General features: G+C 47.7%; 1 protein-coding gene and 1 non-coding gene across 2 annotated transcripts; both read right to left on the bottom strand.

Moving 5' to 3' along the window:
- Positions 1-290: 290 nt before the first annotated feature.
- On the bottom strand, positions 291-14,666 carry LOC120312687 (plasmolipin). The gene is made up of 4 exons (XM_039353765.1): positions 14,034-14,666; positions 12,432-12,605; positions 9,143-9,265; positions 291-1,536 (listed from the first exon to the last, which is right to left on the bottom strand). Exons 1-4 carry the CDS (start codon positions 14,160-14,162, stop codon positions 1,417-1,419), a joined length of 546 nt encoding a protein of 181 aa, XP_039209699.1. The 5' UTR covers positions 14,163-14,666; the 3' UTR covers positions 291-1,416.
- Positions 14,667-16,451: 1,785 nt separating this feature from the next.
- Positions 16,452-16,534, bottom strand: TRNAL-CAG. Its single transcript has one exon. It is a non-coding gene; the product is annotated as a tRNA-Leu (tRNA).
- Positions 16,535-17,236: the final 702 nt, after the last annotated feature.

Here is a 17,236-nt window from a genome sequence, read left to right as displayed (position 1 = left end):
AAAATAAGACCCAACTGGAAAATAAGCCCTAGCATGATTCTCATGCTGAGAAAAGGCGTTCAGGTAAGACAACGTCCCTTCTCCGCCTCAGCTTGTTTGTTCTGTTTCCACATCCGATGGTGGAGGAGGCTGCTGCTATTCCCCTCGGATTTGAGGTAGAACTAGTGAAGGAAAGAGGTGTGGGAGCCAGACAGCAGGATCATAATTCGGCTTCCTAGAATTTTAAACGTCCCCTCCAGCCAAATTATATTCTGAAGAACCCTCCTTTTGACAAATGAGAACAATGCAGCTGGTCTTTTAAAAATGTATTTAAAACATGGGGTTTTTTTAGAAATGAAACATTTGTTGGGTGTATCACCAGAGGCATTTTCTGTTACTGTACTATATACTATGAAACAAAATGGAATTAATGATTAAACATTATTTACAAGCGCTAGCTGCAAGCAGTGAGCCTACGGTAGCTTTCAGTTTTCTTAGTTTTGGTGAAAAATGCTTGGCCATCTCTAGACACATGCAAACCTCTGGATTACTTCACCCATCTTTGCCGCACTCCTCTGCAAACATCACAGCAGGGGTGTCCAACCTTGGAAACTTTAAGACCTGCAGACTTCAACTCCCGGAATTCTGTAATGCAAGGGTTAAAGATCTGGGGACTTCAGCTCCTAGAAATTGTAATGCAGGGGTGTCCAACTTTGGCATTTTTTTTAAAGACTTGTGGACTTTTAACTCCCAGAATTCCCTAGCCAGCTGGCTGGGGAATTCTGGGAGTTGAAGTCCACAAGTCTTAAAATCGCCAAGGTTGGACACCCCTTCATTAGTGAGAACAGCCAAGTTACCTTAAGTTAAGACAGCCGCTCTCCCTGTGCACCTGAATGGGCCAATGACAGTTAACATGGCAGTTAACAGGCCTGAGAAAGGCCCATTTAAGTCAGAGTCTGCATAAGTTCCACCCAGGGCTATTCTGGCTTTGGTCTGACACTATGCCAATCAATGTTAGTAATCCCATTATTTAGCCAAGAGACATGAAAGGCTGTTTTGTGCCCTTCCACGCAGCTGTAACGTTCAGCTAAGGTGGTCACATCGTCTTTCCCAAGGAGGATAATGTTGAAAGTTAGCATTAGGCACTTTGAAAGGTCTAGCTCTGGGTTAGGGACAAACCAGGAATCATGAAAACCAGCAGGAAGCTGCTTATCTCATCCAGGCCTTAGTCACTCTGTCCAGGATGCCGGTTAGTGCGCAGGAGAGGGAGGAGGTGAGTCCTGTGATCAGATTAGCTCTGTTGAAGCTGTGATGGGACATTTAGTTTCCAAGCCAGGCCACGTCTGGAAAAGAAGGGGCAGAAGCTGCAGTAGCCATCATCTCTGCCCACAAGCCAGCCAGCTTGGCCCCTGTTGATTCAGAAGGATCCACAGTTCTTTAGGCATGATTGGAGATGCTCGCTTGAATGGTGGCTGCGTTGCTTCCGTAACCCCTCCAGGCTCGGATGCTGAGGCAGGAACTGACCCCGTAGCCGATCATCACCAGGCAGGCAAAGAACTGGGAAAGACAAGCCACGAACGGATTAAAGCTACATAGCCAATAGGAGAGGGAGGGGGCTGCAGAGACCCCTGGATCTCCAGTCCATTTCCAGGCGATCTGGAACTTCAAACCTGATAGAGAAGAAGGCTAAGACTACAGATAGTCCTCGGCTTACAGCAGTTCATTTAGCAATTGCTCAAAGTTACAACAGCACTAAATAAAGTGAGTTAAGACCCTTTTTTCAGCATAACTTTGGCAGCATCCCCAGGGTCACGTGATCAAAATTCAGATGTTTGGCAACTGACTCATATTTGTGACGGTTGCGTGTCCCGGGGTCACGTGATCTCCTTTGGCAACCTTTTGACAAGCAAAGTCAATGGAGAAAGCCAGATTCACTTAATAGCCAGGTTACTCATTTAATAACCTCAGTGATTCACTTAAGAACTGTGGCAAGAAAGGTCGTACAATGGGGCAAAACTCACTTAACAAATATCCTCACTTAACAGAAATTTTGGGCTCAATGGTGGTGGTAAGACGAGGACTAACTCTAGCAAGGCAGAGACTTTGATTCTTCCCACTGACTCTGCACAAGCACCCAGCAGCCTGTTCAGCTGAAGACAGTGAAAATATTTCAATTGTAAGAGGAGACAATACTAGAGTTTCTTCTAGATTTCCACAGTAAACAATTGCACAATTCACTATTCAGTTCAAAATGCAAATACAGTTGCGCAGGAGTAGAGAAACTGAAACAGTATCAATAAAAAAAAATCACTCTTGGGTTCTGATCTCTGTTATTCAGACATCAATCCCTGCCCCATCAAAGCAAAAATTGCTGGGGGGGGGGGAAATGGTGGTAACTTTTCAGGAAGCAAACGATGCTAAAGTTTATTTCATCCAAGACAAAGAAGCACAGCTGCTTCAAGAGCTGTTTCTCTCCATCTGGTTCCCTTTCAGATGGGTTGGCCAACGACCAACTGGGGTGGGTGGCAGGTGGGATCCAGGAGCCACCGATGGTGCCAGGTTGAGGACAGCCTGAGTTACATGCTGGTGACTGACACTTGAGTACAAGCGTGCATCTTGGAAAGCAAAAGAGAGCTCTGATGCGTGATGTAGCTCTCAGCTGCTGCTTCATTCATGAGTGGAGATTAGCTCATTGCTGGCATAACAAAACTTGGGGCTTTAAAAGCCAGCCCCGGTTTACAGAAAAAGCACGCTACGTGGTGAGTGAAAGGAGACTAGGAGAACAAGAAATATGGGCAAAATCGTCGTATTTCATATCATCATATGAGAAATCGTATCATCATACAGTTCTACAGAGGAATTAATGAACCTGTCGTTTATGTTATGTCCCGAGCCTTGCAAACGGCTCGGGCGTTTGCAGGCAGTCCCGGGCAGGTGCAAAGCTGCCCGGGACCAGACAGGCTGTCGCCAGCGCCGTGCGCATGCGCGGGTGCTGGCGCGGGAAAAGTAACCCATTTACCCGGGAGTTGCCTATATAAGAGGCTGTGAGGCGTTTGGGCTGAGCTGAAGCCATCTTCCTGTAAGCTGAACGCTGAATAAAAGAACCTGAGAACTCCAGCTGCTTCTCGTGTCTGTTTTCCCGCCAAGGACGCAACACTGGCGACGAAGGTGGGATGCCTTGCACTACCTGGAAAGGAAAAGTGTAAGCTTACCCAAGGAGTCCTGAGCGGCGGAAGAGGAACGGTGTTGACTCGGCAGCTGCCCGCCAATCCAGTGCGCATTCGGGGGTAGGCTGGCTGATAGACCCGTCTCCTGAAGATCCGAAGATGGCGAAAATCGGAAGGCTTGCGGAATTCGACGTCTCACATCCAGAGCGGTGGGAGTCCTACGTATCCAGAATGGAGAACTACTTCAAGGCAAACCAAGTGAGGGAAGATAGCTTGAAGGCTGCCACCCTGCTTTGCGCTTGCGGCCAAGACGCCTTCGAAATCGCAGAAAACCTTGCAGCACCTGTTCCAGTAGAGTCTGTAAGCTACGCAGACCTGAAGAAGCTGCTGAAGGACCACTTCCACCCCAAGGTGTCCGTTATCTCATGGCGCCACACCTTCGAGCAGAGGGATCAACGGTCCGGGGAGTCAGCCAAGGAGTACATCGCCGCGTTACGGAAGGCCGCCAAGCCCTGCGAGTTCAAGGACCTCGAGGAACGACTGAGGGACCGATTCGTGTGCGGGTTGAGGCATCGAGAGCTACAACAGAGACTTTTCGCTAAGGAAGAATTATCCTTCCAAGACGCTTTAAGGGAAGCCACCGCGGAAGAAGCAGCAGGCGGCGCCGTCAAGAACATGCGGCCGATCAGAAGCAGTGCAGAGGGTGCGTCCGTGCACCAAGAAGACGTCCGACGAAACTCCGAGGAGGATCCGGACGAAGAAGTCGACCGTCTACACCCCGCGAAGGGAGAAAATCAGAAGGAAAGCTCTTCAGCTCCGCTCAAGTGCATCGGCTGTGGAGGTCGCCACAGGAGAACCGACTGCAAGTTCCGCTCCGCTACCTGCCGGGCATGCGGCAAACAAGGGCACATTGCAGCTGTGTGTCTGGGCCGACGAAAGGCACAACCTCAAGAAGAACGCCTGAAGGGTACCAGAGTCCCCAGCCAGAATAGGGTAGGTTTTTGCGCTTCGCGTAGAAACATTTGTAGGACAGGCACACACAAGCCCATGAAGAAAAAGCTGTCACTCAACGTGAAGCTACAAGGGGTTCCATTATCTATGGAACTAGACACAGGGTCTGCCCTTTCCATCATTTCATTGCATACATTTAGGAAGATTTGTTCCAGTAGTGGGACTAAGGCCAAGTTAAGGCCTTCTGATATTGTATTAACTGATTTTCAGAACTCAAGAGTGTGTGTTAAGGGGGAGGCCACCCTTAACGTGCAATACAAGAGTTTTGAAGGTCCACTAGACTTGTTAGTAGTAGGGGGTGAAAGAACGAGTCTCATAGGACTCGATTGGTTTGAGGCCCTGGGGATACACGTCACAGGACTCAACAGCTTACAAACACTCGACCTACAGGAAGTCTGCAAGGAATTTGCAGATGTTTTCAGCCCCCAGCTGGGCACATTCAAAGGACCACCTGTGTCCTTAAAGCTAGACCCCACTGTCACTCCCATTAGGATTAAAGCAAGAAGGGTCCCTTTTGCTTTAAAAAGTAAGATTGACACTGAATTAGACAAACTAATCCAACAAGGAATCCTAGAACCTGTTGATTCCAGCCCATGGGAGACCCCCATTGTCACGCCTCTAAAGGCAAATGGGGACATTCGCATTTGTGCTGATTACAAATGCACACTCAATAAGGCATTGCAGCAACATGCCTATCCTGTTCCTGTGGTCAGTCACATCCTGGCCTCTCTCAAGGGGGGGCGTGTTTTTGCAAAGCTTGACCTAGCTCAAGCATATCAACAGCTGCCTGTTGATGATGATGCTGCCATAGCTCAGACCATTGTGACCCACAGGGGAGCCTTTAAAGTAAAAAGGCTACAGTTTGGAGTGAATGTCGCTCCTGGGATTTTCCAAAGCGTAATGGAAAACACACTACGAGGTATACCAGGGGTCTGCCCCTACTTTGACGATGTCTTGATTGCAGGAGACTCCACACACATTCTAGCTGAAAGGCTTAGGGCTGTCCTGTTAAGATTCAGGAAATCAGGCCTTAAGCTCAGAAAAGACAAATGCAAGATTGGGGTGCCTTCTACTGAATTTCTGGGATTCAAAATTGATGCTGCTGGGATTCATCCTGCTGAATCCAAACTAACTGCTATTTTAGAAGCACCCAGGCCAAAGTCTAAGGCCGAACTTCAGGCCTTCCTAGGCCTCCTGAATTTCTACAATTCTTTTCTTCCACATAAAGCTAGTGTAGCTGAGCCTCTTCACAGGCTACTAGACAAACAAGCTGTGTGGCTGTGGTCACAAGCACATGAGGCTTGCTTTAAAGAAGTCAAGGCCTTGCTCACTTCTAACAGTGTTCTTGCACATTTCAACGAGTCTCTTCCTGTGTGCATCGCTTGTGATGCATCCCCCTACGGGGTTGGAGCTGTCCTGAGTCACCTCAGGTCTGATGGAACTCAGGTTCCTATTGCATACTACTCCAGAACATTGTCTTCTGCCGAGCGCAACTACGCTCAGATAGACAGGGAGGCTCTGGCTGTTGTTGCTGGAATTAAAAAATTCCACGATTTTCTATATGGCAGGCATTTCACGGTCTTCACTGACCATATAGCCTCTGCTGGGACTGTTTACCACACGTAAGCAGACTCCCCACATCATTTCCCCTAGAATGCTTAGGTGGTCTATTTTTTGTCTGCATATGATTTTTCATTACTCCACAAGCCTGGGAAAGAAATGGGCCATGCTGATGGCCTCAGTAGGTTGCCTCTGCCAGTAGTAGAAGCTGACCCCGCGCCAGCTGTCAACATTCTATCAATCCAAGCCTTGCCCGAGCTCCCTCTTAGTGCCAGGGATGTTACCGCTGAAACAGGTACAGATCACACACTTTCACGTGTCCGCTCCTGGGTCCTGTCCGGGTGGCCTGAGCACTGCCCTAGTCCTGAGTTTCAGAGTTTCTGGTCCAAAAGAAACGAACTGTCCCTTTCTCAGGGTTGTCTGCTTTGGGGAAACAGAGTTGTCATTCCCACCTCAATGAGGACTAGGGTCTTAGAATCCCTCCACGAGGGTCATCCTGGCATTGTTCGTATGAAGGCTCTTGCACGCAGCCACTTGTGGTGGCCTGGTTTAGATAAAGGTATTGAGGCTAAGGTACACGCATGCCACCTGTGCCAACGATCTCGCCCAGAGATGCCCCAAGCTCCTGTGCATAGATGGGAGGAAACACAGTCCCCATGGTCTAGGGTGCACATTGACTACGCTGGGCCCTTTCAGGGCCAGTTCTTCTTGGTCCTTGTTGACAGCCATTCAAAATGGCTTGAGGTTGTGCCTGTCTCGTCCACCACCACTGCAAAGACTATTCAGGTACTGAGGGGGATTTTTGCTGCACACGGGCTGCCAGATGTCATTGTGTCTGACAACGGCCCTCAATTCACCTCCTCCGAATTCCAAGCTTTCTTACAGGCAAACCTGATTCGTCATGCCACATCTGCGCCTTTTCACCCATCCACCAACGGTATGGCTGAACGCATGGTGCGCATCGCAAAGGACGCCTTGAAGAGACTCACCTACGGGGACTGGCATCACAGGTTGGCTGACTTTCTCCTTTCTTATCGCACCACACCGTCCACTTCTACAGGGAGAAGTCCAGCTGAACTTCGTTGGGGGCGCCAACTTACTACTAGACTTGACCGGTTGCATCCGGACAGACTGCCTTCATCTACCTCACATCCTAGGGCACCTAGACAACTACTTGTGGGTGCCCCGGTTTGGGCTCGCAATTACGGGCCTGGTCATACATGGGTCCCCGCTTCTGTGTCCAGGATCACAGGTCCTCTCTCCTACGAGGTTGCCCTGGACAACGGTCGTGTCCTGCGTCGGCACATCGACCAACTCCGCTCTAGGCGGGACTTTTCTGCTGAAACTCCTGGGTCTTTTCCAGGGGGGGAGGGGGACCCTTTGGAGCAAAGGGAAGGGCAAGAGCTACTGCCCATCGCCACTGAGGGAGCCACAAACGGCTCGTCCCAAGGTTCTGCAATTGCTCCGAAAAGGAAGTCTTGGAGCTTACCCACACAACAGGCACTCACGCCTACTCCAGCCAGGGAGTTACCCCGGGGGCATACTCACTTTCCACACACAGCACACAGCACTCCAGCAACGGAGGATACCCGGGGGCATCCCAACAAATCATTCCCCGCAAGAGAGCTGGCACACAATGCCCAAGGTTGGCCTGACCTTACCCCAAATCCTACAGGGGGTCAAACATACACAGAGCTAGTCGAGGAACCAAGTCCCGACTACAACACCCCTAGCACAAATCAGGGGACACCTGAGTTTTGGGAGAGTACAGAAACCCACACGAGCCCAAACACAGAATGGGGTTCAGGGAATAGACAGCCTCCTGACAGGTCTTGGACTGACCTAGGGGGTTCTACAGAGACGCCCAGCAGTGGCTATCACTTCAAGGGGCCTGAGGGGCTACAGCTAGGTAGGACAACCAGGTCACAAAGCAACAGAAGCCCTGGCCTGACGAGCCCGGTGGGCAAGCAAGCAGGCCAGGCATCGGGGCACAGTCCTTGGAAGACACCAGGGCACAGTAGAGAGAACAGGCTCACGCCTCCCTCCAGTCAGGGGACTTATGCCAGTAACCCAGAGCTAAGAAGGTCACAGAGAGCAAAGAAATCTCCTAAGTACCTAGAAGATTACATAACATTGCTGGCAAGACAAAAGCCAGTAAACAGTGGGAACACTGGGGAGCAAATTGTCGTGTAAAATAAATGTTGTATGTTGATAGTAGTTTTAGCCCGGGGGAAAGGGGTGTTATGTCCCGAGCCTTGCAAACGGCTCGGGCGTTTGCAGGCAGTCCCGGGCAGGTGCAAAGCTGCCCGGGACCAGACAGGCTGTCGCCAGCGCCGTGCGCATGCGCGGGTGCTGGCGCGGGAAAAGTAACCCATTTACCCGGGAGTTGCCTATATAAGAGGCTGTGAGGCGTTTGGGCTGAGCTGAAGCCATCTTCCTGTAAGCTGAACGCTGAATAAAAGAACCTGAGAACTCCAGCTGCTTCTCGTGTCTGTTTTCCCGCCAAGGACGCAACAGTTTACATCTCAACAACTGTCTGGTTTGGCACAGCAACCAAGCAGGTTAGGTACAGACTTCAATGGATAGTTAGGACTGCAGAAAAAAACCATCACAACCAGCCTGCCTTCCATTGAGGACCTGTGTACTGCACAGGCCAGAGAGAGGGCTGTGAAAATATCTACAGACCCCCCACATCCTGGACACACGACTGTTTCAACTTCTCCCCTCAGGATGCCGCTATAGAGCATTGCATGCCAAAACAATTAGACACAAAGACAGTTTTTTCCCCCCTGTGCCATCACACTGCTGAACACCTAATTCCTACAGCACCATCTTAGGCCTAAAGATATTTACCCATGTAGTAGGGCTGTATTGCAATTATCCTTCTCATTTCTCATCTTCTTACCTTTCCTACTATCTTCTCCTATTGGTATCTTATGATTTATCACTTGTTGCTTGTATTTTACGATTCATGATTGTAACTATGATTTATGATCTATGACCTATCCCTTTGTTATGTGTATGTACACTGAGATCTTGTGCACTGGAGACAAATTCCTTGTGTGTCCAATCACACTTGGCCAATAAAGCCTATTCTATTCTATTCTATTCTATTCTATTCTATTCTATTCTATTCTATTCTATTCTATTCTATTCTACTCTACTTTACTCTACTCTATTCCATATTCTGTTCTATGCTATGCTATGCTATGCTATGCTATGCTATGCTATGCTATGCTATGCTATGCTATGCTATGCTATTCTACTCTACTCTACTCTACTCTACTCTACTCTACTCTACTCTACTCTACTCTACTCTACTCTACTCTACTCTACTCTACTCTATTCTGCTATGATTGAGGAGAGGGACAGGAGCTGTCCCATGGCCCAGCCTGAAAAAATAACATGGCTTAATGGTTACCTACCGAGGCTGCAGCCCTTTTGTTGTAGTCCGGGGAATGGGGCCAGGAGTATGGTTCAACCGATGCAGCGCTGGTTATGAAGGCTGTTGCATACATGATGGCGGCTGAGACATTTAACACCACAAGCTGGGGAAAAGAAGAGAGAACCATGGGATTCAGATGTGAAAATCTCTTTTAAGATTCTGGACTGGGTCTTGGCAGGACCTCAAACCACGTTTTAGCCTTCCTAGCCCCCGTTTCTTTTACCTTTTTAAATTATTTTATTTGCAACGTTAAAAATACAAACTAAAGAAAAAAAATATATGAAAATATAACTAAACAAGACATAAAATAAAATAAAAATATAATGCATACAAAAGAGAAAGGAAAAAAACCCATGCGCATAAATCCCCCTGTCCAGTTGAATATTGATAAAATATATTTCCAAAATAGCAGTTCCCCCCCCTTGCAAAACAGGCATACATTTTATGCTTACAATTCTATTTATTCAACCCATTTGCTCTCTCCCCTTCCTTTTTGATAAAAAAATAGGTTGTTCTGACAAATTGACTTTCTTTTTCAGCTCCCTCCATCTAAACAAGATTATATATATCCTTAAGTAAGCCAACATGCTACTTTTGGGGAAAAGGTAAAAACTTTCCTTTGATCGTACAGACACTCGCCAATGGAGACCCATCCTGGCTGGGTTTGCTTTAACCTGTAGGAAATCTTCTTTCTCAAAGAGAGAGGAAACAGGCATTATAGGAGCTATTAAGAGGCAGCTTCATTTTCAGATTAGTGAAGGCCCTTCTGAGTCACTTCTGCCACACATGGAGAAGATGTAAATGCTCCAGGCTGGTGCTTTCTTCCACAGTGCGCTGCTTTCCCATTATTTAAGCATGATAAATGTGGTCGTCCCTGGGCACTCAGCTCCCACTCAAAGAAAGATCTGGATCACTTAACAAAATAACAAAGTTGGAAGGGGCTTGCAGGTCTTCTAGTCCAACCCCTTGCTCTTCAGATACGAACTTAGTTTGATTGGTAGACATACAAACCAAAATAAGTTTGTATCCGAAGAGCAAGGGGCTGGACTAGAACTTCCAACTTTGTTATTCTGTATTCGGCAAGGGAGCCATGCAGAGATGATGGGTCGCATATTTTCATAAATGCCAAATGGCGTTGGCGTGGGATGTTTTCTGGCTGAAACAAGCTTACTTCTCTGACTTGCCTTGAATCCACAGTCAGCGCTGCCCTTTCAGTTTAGGAAAGGATAACAAAAGTAGCACTGTTCCTCTCCTGCACCCAGGGCAAGGCAACCAGAAATGGAGAGGCGGTGGTTGGTTACACTAGGACCAGTGGTGGGATTCAGCCGGTTTGCACCACTTCAGCAGAACCGGTAGCTAATTTTTTGTTGCCCAGGCCCAGAATGAACTTCTGGAAGCGGCATCCACACAGAGAACCGGTGGTTCCCCTATTTGAATCCCACCACTGACTAAGACAGATGAGATGGGACTCTTAACTGCTGGGGGAGAGGGCTCTAAGTTGGAGCTGCTGATGGGGATGTAAGAGGACCACTACTTTTCCTAGCTAGACCTAGTTAGGACAATTCTCTGTGTTGCAAATGCCTAGGGAGATTCTCAACCATCCAGATCATGGTTGTCCCAAAGGTGCTTTTCAAAAGGCAAATAGACTTTCTTGGTTTTTTTTTCTCTTGAAAACGTTTCACTTCTCATCCAAGAAGCTTCTTCAGTTCAGAAGCTCCTTGGATGAGGTTAAATGTTTTCAAGAAAAAGAAAAACAAGGAGTCCAGTTGCCTTTTGAAAAGCACCTTTGGGACAACTGAGTTGGAAGAAAAAATAATGAATGCACGGTCTGGTTACCCTATGAGAAAACCAGATGCTGTTTCAGTACAAGCCCAAAAAGATTCCTTGAGCAGGCAATTCTATAAAATCATAATTAAATCCAAAATGCCACTCACGCCACAGCAAAATAAGTCGTGCCCCAATCCAGGCAGGTTAACCGGCAAGGAAGGGTGCATATTACTAAATCCTAAAAACCAGGTTTCTCACAAGCATTTCTGGTTTGTGAACGTGGTCTGGAGTTCTTCCTTCACTGTACAGGTGTGGGGAGTGCACAGCTGAAATAGTGACCACAAAAGAGCTGGCAATCTCTAGCCTATTGGTTTATTTTTATTGATTAAATGTATATATACTGTCCAACTTATAGGTAAGCGACTGATAAAATCTATTCTTTTGGATGATAGCAGCCAGAAGAATATTTGAATAGTGGATAATTACTCTGCCTAGTTAATCAAGCTAACCTATCTCAAAAGTTCACGATAAAAATGCATCCCCTTGGTCAAATGCCTTAGAGCATAGCTGAAGGCACGATTCTTTTAGGGAACGGCCAAGTCATAAACTTATTTCACCTCACTCAGTACTGGCACTATTTACCCAACTTATTGAAATACGTTACTTAACTAGTGGCTGCACCTGCATCAACTATGAAGCTTTTATTGTGGCTAAGTGGGCAAAGCTGGGCAAAGTCTGCATGGTGAGGTCATGGCTCACAATATGTTGCAAGTGTAGAAAAATGAATCAACGCAGCAACTGAATTCCATGCCTGGTGCACAATGATCTTTGACCAGCAGCATCTCACAGGCTTCAGGGTGAGTCATTCTAGCTACAGAAATCAAAGGATCAGCCTGGACCTCTCCAGATGGCAGGGCTTTGCCATTCAAAGCTGAAGGGGCATTTCAATTCTCAGCAGAGCTTCAAGAGAATGAGATCTTTTGAGAAAGGTTAAGACATGTGCAATTATTACGGATGCTCTCACAAGACGCCCTGTGATAGCACGTAATTTAAGAGTAAAGCAAAGAGGTGGACTGTTCTTCACCATTCTCTTTAGCCTTCTTTTACCCCAGGGGTGTCAAACTCGCCACATCACGTGAAGTGTCGCAACGCCCCATTAGGAGCCAGGGAAAACTTGTAAGAAACTTGGAATTTAAATTCCCAAAGGTAAGGAACATCTTCTTACAGCCAGGAGGCAATCAACTTTTAGTGTAGCTTTATTCTCCGAAATAAACATTTTAAGCTAACCAAGCCACACCGGAGACGTTTTAGCCAAGTCAAGATGAGGAGTGCAGGGTCAGGAGATCTGACACCCCAGAAGGACCTCAAAGTTAACCCAACTCCCATCAGCCCAGCATGATACTATTAGTCAGCAGTGAAAGGTCCTCTAGTTCAATCGAGCTGGTCAAAGGCCAACTGGGAGGAAGCGCAAAGGGCATATTTCCCCAACCTTCCACACTCACCACAATAGGCCAAGGGATCATGTAGAGTTTCAACTGAAGCTGAAACAGATACATCAAAAAGAGAATGACCGTCACCATCCAGAAGAAGATAGCTACAAACATCACCCAGCCATAGGATGGATAGGGTTGGTAGTACGTGTTGGCAATCAGGGCCCACACCAAGCAGCCCAGCACCTGTAAAAAGCACAAGAAGAAGAAAGTCACACTCATCCTGGGATCTGATCACTATCTTCTATATATAATAGTTACCGTATATATTAGGTAGATATGCTGAAGGAGCCGCGTATCTCTTTAATTCTCACTGAAGGAGGCTGCCAAGCAATTGCTGAAACTCAGTGTGTCTCTGGGCATGTCTAGACTAACAAAGAGAAGGGCTAGGAGTGACATGATAGCAGCCCCCTCATATTTGAGGGGCTGTCACAAAGAAGAGGGGTCAACATATTAGATCAGATGAGATGATGAGATGAGATGATAAGCTATAAGATGAGATGAGATATAAGATATAAGGTGATATAAGATATATAAGATAGATATAAGATATTATAAGATAAGATATAGTTGCTGCAATTGGGTCTGTCTAGTTTAATGAAGAGAAGGAGGAGGGGGGACCTGATAACAGTCTTCCAATATTTGAGGGGCTGCTACAAAGAAGAGGCAGTCAAGCTATTCTCCAAAGCACCTAAAGGCAGGACAAGAAGCAATGGATGGAAACTGATCAAGGAGAGAAGCAACCTAGAGCTAAGGAGACATTTCCTGACAGTTAGAACAATTAACAACCTGGAACAACCTGCCTCCAGAAGCGGTGAATGCTTTAACATTGGAAGTTTTAAAGAAGAGGCTGGACAGCCATTTGTCTGAAATGGTGTATATATATATATATATATACCTACGCCCATACATATAAATATTAATCACTGTCCATTTTGAACACATAGCGGAAAGAGGAAACTTGAGAGTTCACTAGGTCCATTCTAAGCCTGGGGAACAAAAAATTAGCTACCGGTTCTGCCGAAGTGGTGCAAACCGGCTGAATCCCACCACTGACCAGAGGGTTGGACTAGAAGACCTCCAAGGTCCCTTCCAGCCCTAGGATCTTATATTCCACAAAGCTTTTAGCTGCAGCCACGAGACAGCCACAGAGCTGCCAAAGAGACATTGTTTGACTCAACACAAACCCTCTGGTTCCTCCAATTCTTTCGGCCTGGACAATGGTGTCCTTTCCTCCCCCCCCCCCTGTCAGCTCCCAGAACAGATGAAGTACAAGCATTTTTTTTTCTTAAAAAAAAAAGACCATTTGTTTAGGAGCTGAAAAGTACAGCAAAAACACAGCTCTTGATTGAGCCAAGGTTCCCACAGTGGCGTAGCCCTAGAGGAGAGATTTTGTCCAGTAGAAAAGAGATTGGGTATCGTTTCATTTTTTTTTCCAGAAAGGGGAAGAAAGAGGGAGATTTATTTTAGAATATTTGTTGCAGTTCCTCCCCCTAATCCCCCCCCCCATTTTTGTTAGGAGCAAAACAAGAGGCAGTCCATCTAAAATAATCAGAGATGGCCTGAAGTAGCATTTCTCAACCTTGGTGACTTGAAGATGGGTCCGCTACTCACGATTTCCACGACCATCAGGATCCCGAAGGGCGACCTTAGGAAGTCCAGGTCCAAGGCGGGGGCGCGCAGGGCCGGCTCCCCGGCGGGGGTGCTGGTGCGGGTGTTGACTTTGGCCGGGAATTCGGCCATCCCGCCGGCGGCGACCCCCGGCCCGGAGGAGACGCGCTGCGCCCGGGGAAGCTGCTGCCAATGGCCGGGGAGGGCAGGGGACGCGGCGGCTCCGGAGCGCAGGCGGGCCGGCCAGCTGGAGCGCTGCTGCCGCCGCCGGGGTGGCGCTGGGGCCGCGGCTGGGAGGGAGGCCGGGGGCGCGGCCGGAGGGGCGCTCCGGTTGCTGGTTGGCGGCGCCGGGAGGCGGAGGAGGAGCGAGCCGGGCGGAGGAGCCGCGTCCCTCGCAGAGCCGCGCAGCCCTGCCCGGAAACCTGCGGGGCGGCCGGCGCTTCTGCCTTAACAGAACGGAATAGCCAGAGTTGGAAGGGACCTGGTAGGTCATCTAGTCCAACCCTCCCTCTTAGGCGGAGGACCCGCAGGAGCCCCCGAAATTGAGGACCAGCCACTTTCCTGCCTTTTCAAACACGGGTTTGTTGCTTTTCCCCAGCCGCCTTCACACGACCACCGTCGCATCCTCCGCTTCCAGGAAGGGCGCTGGCTGAGCGCGCGCCCGCAGCTCAACCTCCTCTAGAACGCGTGCAGAGGAGAGCAACAAAGATGATCAGGGGACTGGAGGCTAAAGCATATGAGGAACCGTTGCTGGAATTGGGTCTGTCTAGTTTAATGAAGAGAAGGACCGGGGGGGGGGCAGGATAGCAGCCTTCCAGTATCTCAGGGGCTGCCCCAAAGAAGAGGGAGTCAAGCGCCGGAAGGCAGGACAAGAAGCAACAGATGGAAACTAACCAAGGAGAGAAGCAACCTGGAACTGAGGAGAAACTTCCTGACAGTTAGAACAATTAACCAGTGGAACAGCCTTCCTCCAGATGCGTGAATGCACCAACACTGGAAGTTTTAAAGAAGAGACAGCCATTTGTCTGAAATGGTATTGGGTTTCCTGCCTGAGCAGGAGGGTGGACAAGATGACCTCCAAGGTCCCTTCCAACTCTGTTTTATGTTATTCATGCTCTTTCTGGTTCGCTCAACCCACCAAAGCATTAACTAGTCCTGCTGTGCAGGTTCTGAGGTTTTGCTTGATAAAAAAAAATACAGGAAACCAGAAGTTGCTTTTAAACTTTACATTTTTATTCAGCTGAACAAAGACGGGCTCCTCTAAAAGAGAGAAGCCCTGAATGACAAGAGATCCTTGTATTTATTCTTTCTGATTACATAAGCAATCCACCCAGCAAAGCTGACACACGTAAGATCAAGATTTCACCCAGTACACTGTAGATAAGAAGGGAGAAAGCAGAAGTTGCTAAAAATGTTCCCTTTGGGGGGTTTCCCTAAAGACATCTTATGTTCCCAGGTGGGTTAGGACATGGGCTGTTTTCCTTGTTCCCCTTTCGTGACCTGTATCCATGACTCTCTGCAAGTGCCCAAAGACAGCAGGGCCATCTGCACATATTCACAATTGATACTTCCTATGCTGTCTCCTAATTCCGGTCCACAATCCCAAGACGTGAGGTGGGCAGCCACTCTCCCCCCCCAAAGGATGGAGGCAGAAACGCAACAGGTCCAAACTAAGTCCGTGTAGTCACACCCAGGTTCACGCAGTGCTTTATTGCTAAAAAAGGGGGGGGGGCTTGGAGTTAACTTTGGTATCTCCTCCTGCAGTGATCCCAGCCTTTGCATCCTTTAAGCAGTGTTTTATATCTTCCTGTGATAATGAACTCCCCTGACTGTGGCTTAATCCGCAGATATGGAGTTCCCCTGGTTACAATCTGTTGCACAAGTACATTAACCGCAAGGGAGTCACTTAGCAGGCTAAGCAAAAAAAGAAAAAAGAAAGAAAGAAAAGTAACTATGATTAAAATGAGTATCTCTTTTAAGAGGTCGGGTTCAGTAAGTTGACTGATACTGCCAGGGCCTGAAACCCAGAAAATAAAATTAACCAGCAGGTATGTCCCAAATTTGAAAGGGGAAGGCCCTGGTGCTCTCTGAGCTTGGTGGTTTTCTTGCAAAAGTTTCGTTACCCAATTAGAAATCAAAACAAAATAAAACAAACTATAGTGGTTTGGGAAGGCTGCAGTCAAGAGCAGTAAGCTGGAAGCCGTAGAAGACAAAGAAAAATCGGATTTGAGGTCCGATTTTCTGCGTTAAGCCTTGTCTAGCCGGACTGGGATCGAACCGCTCACACGGGGACCAGTTGAAGTTTGCGGTGCTTTTCTCTCGCCTTGCGGAGATCTGGGGCGTCGCTGACGGTTGCTTGAAGGACGAACTCGAAGAGAAACCTTCTGCAAAAAAAAAATGCAAAAAAAAAAAAAGGAACTTTGTCAGAAGTGGGATTCGAACCCACGCCTCCAGGGGAGACTGCGACCTGAACGCAGCGCCTTAGACCGCTCGGCCATCCTGACTGCTTAGCTAATAGCTTCTTTTTCCTCCTACAAAATTTCCAAAACAGGCTGCTGACGCACCCTATTTCAGGCGGAAGGGTCTGGCGCAGGCGCAATTGAGCATTCATATTCCTCTGCGGGGTTCTTCTATCTATTCTACGCAGATCGGAGGCAACGGGTTCGCGGCGGCAGGAAAGGAATCGGCGGTGTCCTCTGGATCTTAGCGCCCGTCTGGATTTAATGTGCTCGGAGTCCCTTCGACTCGCGTTTCGCTGGTCGTTTGCAAAGACGCCCGTTAAAAAGAGGGGAGGCTTAGAGACCATCAAGCAACCATCCTTTTAATGTATGCTGATTAAAGTTTCTGTTCTATTCTATTCCTGTTCTATTCTATTTCTTTTCTAATTCTATTCTATTGTATTCTACTTCTATTCTATTCTATTATTTCTTTTCTAATTCTATTCTACTCTACTCTATTCCCGTTGGAAGGACTCAATAGGTAGATAAAAATGCCAAATCCAGTCTGAACATCGGACTATGTGACAAACAAAAAATAAGGAGAATAGCATAGAAGCCACCAAATATCAAAGCAATATAAATGAAAACCTGACAGTTTAGTGGGGATGTTTGCTTTTCATCCAAGAACTGAAGAACTTGGACGAGAAGTGAAACGTCTTCAAGGAATAAAAACCAAGAAAGTCCAGTTCCTTTTTGAAAAAGCTCCTT

This window comes from Crotalus tigris, unplaced genomic scaffold, assembly GCF_016545835.1.
Source record: "Crotalus tigris isolate CLP2741 ecotype Arizona unplaced genomic scaffold, ASM1654583v1 scf7180000018525.42219311030:4301911, whole genome shotgun sequence".
NCBI classification, from domain to species: Eukaryota; Metazoa; Chordata; class Lepidosauria; order Squamata; family Viperidae; genus Crotalus; species Crotalus tigris.
This window is presented reverse-complemented; position numbering and strand designations above follow the sequence as displayed.

What these genes read in the sequence shown, in the direction of transcription:
- LOC120312687 (XM_039353765.1), bottom strand. Translation starts at nt 14,162, where the DNA reads ATGGCCGAATTCCCGGCCAAAGTCAACACCCGCACCAGCACCCCCGCC. An exon ending in TCCTGATGGTCGTGGAAATC is followed by an intron (nt 12,606 to 14,033) that starts GTGAGTAGCGGA and finishes TGCTTTTTACAG; the next exon opens with GTGCTGGGCTGCTTGGTGTG. An exon ending in TGATCCCTTGGCCTATTGTG is followed by an intron (nt 9,266 to 12,431) that starts GTGAGTGTGGAA and finishes TCTTTTCCCCAG; the next exon opens with CTTGTGGTGTTAAATGTCTC.